This window comes from Misgurnus anguillicaudatus, chromosome 18, assembly GCF_027580225.2.
Source record: "Misgurnus anguillicaudatus chromosome 18, ASM2758022v2, whole genome shotgun sequence".
NCBI classification, from domain to species: Eukaryota; Metazoa; Chordata; class Actinopteri; order Cypriniformes; family Cobitidae; genus Misgurnus; species Misgurnus anguillicaudatus.
Window position 1 is genome coordinate 37,371,590 of NC_073354.2, and position 5,811 is coordinate 37,377,400.

General features: G+C 36.6%; 1 protein-coding gene across 1 annotated transcript; it reads right to left on the minus strand.

The window, feature by feature from the left end:
- Positions 1–2,352: 2,352 nt before the first annotated feature.
- cox7a2b (cytochrome c oxidase subunit 7A2b) lies at positions 2,353–5,811 on the minus strand. Its single transcript, XM_055186034.2, has 4 exons — positions 5,667–5,811; positions 2,896–2,985; positions 2,729–2,813; positions 2,353–2,496 (listed from the first exon to the last, which is right to left on the minus strand). Exons 1-4 carry the CDS (start codon positions 5,682–5,684, stop codon positions 2,438–2,440), a joined length of 252 nt encoding a protein of 83 aa, XP_055042009.1. The 5' UTR covers positions 5,685–5,811; the 3' UTR covers positions 2,353–2,437.

Below are 5,811 nucleotides of genomic sequence, written 5' to 3' on the forward strand. Positions count from 1 at the left end.
CGCTTCTTAACAGGGGGCTGAGCCCGAACCCGCGGCTCTGACGTCACACCTGCAAGCGAAGTTCAATGTGGAGGGCTGAGCTCGAACCCGCGGCTCTGACGTCACATCAGCAAGCGCTACTTAATGTGGAGGGCAGAGCGCGAACCCGTGGCTATGACGTCACACCGACAAGGACGTCTTAACGTAGGCTATGACGTCACACGCGCTTTCATAACGGAGGTTTTTTTATACGTTTCTGAGTGGAATTGTTTTTTGATTTGGCATGAAGTTGTATCATTACAACCAAAACATAACAATCATTAGGAGTAATATCATAAGAGAAAAAAAAACTAAAAGTATACTACAATTAAAAAAGGAAGAGTGCATTGCATAAATAAAGAAAAAATCACAACTTAAAAACATTGAAAATATTATAAGTCGTGTGAATTGTACAAATTATACATGTTCTGAGTGCATTTTATCCAAAAATAACAATTTTAGGACTCACAAAAAAACTTTTACAATTACTTTCATAACGAAGGTCCGAACTAGATCCCGAGGCTGTGACGTCACACCTCTAGGACGTTGCTTTCGTCATAGCTGCAGCGTGTTGATCCTCAAAATGTTTGCTGTTTAGAGAAAAAAAAACTGGGGGAAGTAATCGTGTTACAATACTTCAGTTAATATTTGGGTGTTATTCCATCTAAACGTTCAAATAGGACATCTAAACTAAACTATGAACTTTCACGAGATTAAATTTCTGTCGCTAATAATTTAGCTACACGCTGTGGAACTCAAGATACGATCTTAAACGCTACAAAACATGAGAAAAAAATACAAAAAGTGATATATTATGATATTTGATGTCTTGTAAAGTTCACGCGCTGTTCTGCTATCGACAGGTAAACGGGGCTTCGCTTACATGATGAACTTCATTAATGTGAATCTGGAGCCCTCTAGTGATCAACTCTGGTAACACCACTAATCTAATCTTATATTCAAACAAAAATGTTAAGATGTCTACATAAAACAACAGCTGTGTAATACATCTAGTGTTCATCTGATGAGAAAACGTTTAGACATATGGGTGCCAAATGAGGATCATTATAGCGTTTGCTTTCAGTTCAACACAGTGCACCTGCTTTTAATTTGACCAATGTCATGAGAATTGTTAAATCTGCAAATGGATCTATGGACAAACCTATTCAATCTATAGGTAAGAGATTTTACTTCATAGATTCCCTGTATAATACATCATACGTACATTTACAGTATAGTTTTATGGTTAGCATCAGTTATTTACATACACAAATGACACACAGTGCTGTTTGTAATGCATGTTACAATTCTCATGCAAACCTAATTATTTGCAAAAAGCAAAAGCAAGCCAGTTAAAGCTTAAGTTTTCCTATGTATTTTAAACATCCAGAGGGAATAACAATTTTCTGATGTACACATGCATTTGGAAACTGTACTTTATTATAAGACATTGTTTTGAAGTGCAAAACTAAGCCCACATTGCCCATCAAAAGAAATCTTAAGAACCACAGCATATCAAAAACATACACAAACCTCCTCTAATTTACATTAACTTGAAACATTTTATACACATCTGGGTAGCAGTTGCTTAGTATCAAAGGAAAGACTGATTCTTTTATTTTGATGCACTACAAACTTACTGTCACAATGATAGGACTATGATATTACTCTACGGTTACTAGCATGAGAAAGAGATCCTGATGTAAACACATTTGTAGTGTACACATTACAAAAAAAATGACTTTCTGTACATTTTTCTCTTTTTTTAGTACAAATATCTAAAGATTGTTAAATTAAGATGCAAAATGAGCAAAATGAAAAGAAGAAAATGAAACATATTTATGATTAAAACAAAAGTAAACTTGTGCTTAAAACAATAAAACAAATCTGCCAACAGGGTAAGACATTTTTTCTTGAATTAAGTGTAAGATTTTGTGATTTTTTTTAACTCGATTAAATTGTATTTTTTTCACCTAAAAAAAAATAGACTTTTCTTAAGTAATTTTGCTTATCAAGTAAATACATCTTGATGAAAGAATTTTTTGATATTTGTACTGAAAACAAGATAAAAATACTAAGTAAGAAAGTCTTCTTTTTTCCGCCGTGTAAATCTATACGATTTTTTTCATAATTTTATAAAAAGTATTTTCCTCAAAATTTCCCCTTGGCAACTTCAAGATTAGATGCATGAGTTATGTCTGGAGCACGAATGATTCATGACGAGTTACATCCCACTTTCCAAAACCTTGACCTGTAAGTAATCTTATCCCTTAAATACCTGAAGAGGAGCCATATTCTCTTGGAGCAGGACAAAACACAGTCATCAACTATCTGTTTATTGGAAACACTTTATTTCTTTCCAAAAGTATAAACATTTTCTAAGAAAACCATCTTCACATTTTAAGTGCAGAAGTTGAAATCATTGATTCTTCTGAGGGACGGCTGCCTTTACCAGCTCATATACAGCAAACGCTGCTCCTGAAAACAGACACGTGAATGATTAGTGATCGTCTCTCATGTTTCCATCATGTTCACATATAAAAGTGAGAGAAGAATCTCAATAATAGTAATCAACAACCAATATATTTGCTCAGGTCGAATTAGTTGGCTGATATTGAACTATTTTAATATTATTAGCCAGCCTGTTCCCGACTAGACCTTTAAGTGGTCATTCCAGGAAACAGGTTAAAGACACACTGGCATGTCTTACCCAGCACTGTGAGTCCCATAGTAGCGCGGTAAAGCACGGTATCACCGAGTCCGCCCTTCAGATGTACTGGCATACCATTAGCTTCCTAAACAGCATAAAAAACACACATTTTCAATCAAATTTTCAAAGCAGGTCGTTGTAGCTCTAAAAACTGTGTGACATCTCACCTGAAAGATCTTCTGTTTCATTGGAACCTTGTTCTCTAGTTGTCTCCTGACGCTAGCAGAGATCTGCCGTCTAAAGACCTGCTGAAGGCTCTGACAGAAAACATGGTTAACTAACAACTAACACAAGTAACTTACTACTAACAATACAGTCCATTCTGTCTGATTAAATAAACTCTTTATATGAACACCAGAACATGAATGCATTAAATAAATACCTTTGACATTCAAGATAAATATACAACTGAAACAACTTCTAATAAAGGGACTTGTAAACATCTTAAACACAATTTTAAATGTCTCATAATGTTTTGGTACATTAATGCACTAATTCTGTACAATTGCCGGCTGTTTTCAACATTACATTTCATCATGTGTTTATGTCACATTGATCAAAATGTATTATACGGGCTCTCTGTTGAATCAGCCCAGTCTCATGGATTTAAAGGTGCAGTGTGTAAATTTTAGCGGCATCTAGTGGTGAGGTTGTGAATTGCAACCAACGGCTCAGTCCACTGCTCACCCCTCGCTTTTGAAACACATAGAGAAGCTACTGTACTCACCACCGGACAAACAGGTCATTGTCGGAGACAACTTAGTAAAAAAGTTTGTCCGTTTAGGGCTTCTGTAGAAAAATGGCGGCACAAAATGGCGACTTACATGTAAGGGGACCCTCTGTGTATGTAGATAAAAACATCTCATTCTAAGGTAATAAACACATAACGGTTCATTATGTAAGGTCTTTATACACCCTTGATAATATAGTTTTGTATATTATTTTGCATTTCTGTCAAGAGATCCTTCTAAAAATTACACATTGCACCTTTAACTATGGTCCTAAAACAAGTTTTTGTTACACAAAATGACAGCTTAACTCAAACCCAATCGACAATGGTTTAAGAAACAAAAAATAAAGAGAAACCAATACATAAAATGACACAAAAAGATGCGGTGTATAAAGTGAACGTGAAGGACCGGCATATCATATGCACACAAAATTGGAATTTTGTGCATGTATTGCACGATTTTTACACAGTGTGCCATTTATACGCACTTCATAAAAAAATGGGTTGGTTAAATAGTCTTACCCCTCAAAAAGCATTGAGGCATTAGTTACTTGCATTAGTCATCAAGCAGACTTTTATAGCTCCTAGTTAAATCCAATGATGGATTTGCAAACAGGTTGTTTACTTAAAGAGATTCAATACAAACAGTAAAGATCATAGATATGTATTAAGGCTAGATGTCTCGTCTGCGCTGCTGGCCAATTGAGTGGAATGTCCGAATTTGGCGGCCATCTTATGACAGGGCGCTCGCTCACTCGTAGCACCGTGTCCCAATGGAGCCTGTACCTTTAAATGACCATAACTTGCCCAATTCTCCACCGACTTCCAAACGGTTTGGTTTGTTATAAACGTGAAAGACATACCTATGACACGGCATACTTATACTAAAAAAATAAATAATTTTCATGAAACATGTTAAAGCATCCAGATTTATAGCCACGTTAATAGCGTTTGTAAGAAACCAAACCATTTGAAAATCAGTAGATAACTGAGCAAGTTATGGTCATCCAAAGGACATGCATCACTAAAACCCAATGGTACGAGTGAGCAATCGGCCTGCGGCAAGATGGCCGCCAGGTGATGATGTTAGAGACTCCGCCGTAACACATCTAGCCTTTATACATATCTATGGTAAAGCTCATGACACAGATGATACAGATACAAGATGATTTATTAAAGTATGTGGTAGTTATTGTGAGTTTGTAAGTGAAGATATCACAACAGTCCAGATCAGGAGGTGTAGACAGACACTGTCATTTCTATACAACACTTGTAAGTGTAAGTGCTGTTTCATACGTGTACCTGTCAAATTTTCCAGCACATAAAAAACTTGTTATTTTCTTCTCTGTATCATAATAACATTGTAATGTAATATCTTGACAGACCAACAGTAAAAGTGTAAATGTGAATCCTGTGAGACACCTGGATGAACTTTTGGACAGACAAATACTGGGCGATGTTTTCTTGGGACAGCTGCCAGCTATCTGAACATCACTGTGGACTTTCATGTTATGTTCCCTGCCGGTGCTGCTAACCATTACCAACCGGATAATGCATCATGCACACTGCCAGAATCATCAAGGAGGGTTCAAGGAACATGAGGGGGACTTTCTGTTAATGCCTTGCATTGGAAAAGTGGGTTTGCGCTACATCACATTCACCACCACCACCCCGCAATATAAAGAAACTGGAGGACATTAGGCTTAAAAGATTGCAAGAACCGACAAGAAGATGACGTCAAGATACCGCGAGAGCGATCGAGAAATCATACGAAGAAATCAGCTTTCAAATGGCTCTCGCGGAACTTTGACGTCATTCGTGTATCGGTTCTTGCACAGCAGCATATTAAGTAAAAACTCAAGGAAACCTATCGCCACCTTGTCAAATCAATACGCCGCCTCATAGCTGTTGTTTTGTTGGCTAAAGAGAGCACTACATAATAGGCAGGTGGTCATAATGCAATGGCTATATGTTCATTCATTTTGACAGAAGAAAAACTTAATTTCCTGAATAAGTTTAAACACTTTAAATGGTAAAACTTTAACTCTTCATGACTTCCTGAGTTCAGCTGTAGTAAATAAACCCTCTTTAAAAACATCTGTAACCTTTGATTTGCAAGTCAAGCCAGCGCATTATAGATGACTTATAAACTGTCACACATTACATGACTTAAAACAATCAATAACATGAACAAGTTTTAATAATTACCGTGATGTGTCTGAACATCTTTAACTCGTGTTTGAACACAGAGAGAAAATTCACAGTGACGAGAAGCTGAAGCGCCACCTGCTGCTCTGGAGAAAAACTACACCGATTCTTCTTCTTGTAGTGTTTAATGGCGGTTGACAAGATA

What these genes read in the sequence shown, in the direction of transcription:
- cox7a2b (XM_055186034.2), bottom strand. An exon ending in TGAAACAGAAGATCTTTCAG is followed by an intron (nt 2,814 to 2,895) that starts GTGAGATGTCAC and finishes TATGCTGTTTAG; the next exon opens with GAAGCTAATGGTATGCCAGT. An exon ending in TATGGGACTCACAGTGCTGG is followed by an intron (nt 2,497 to 2,728) that starts GTAAGACATGCC and finishes GTCTGTTTTCAG; the next exon opens with GAGCAGCGTTTGCTGTATAT.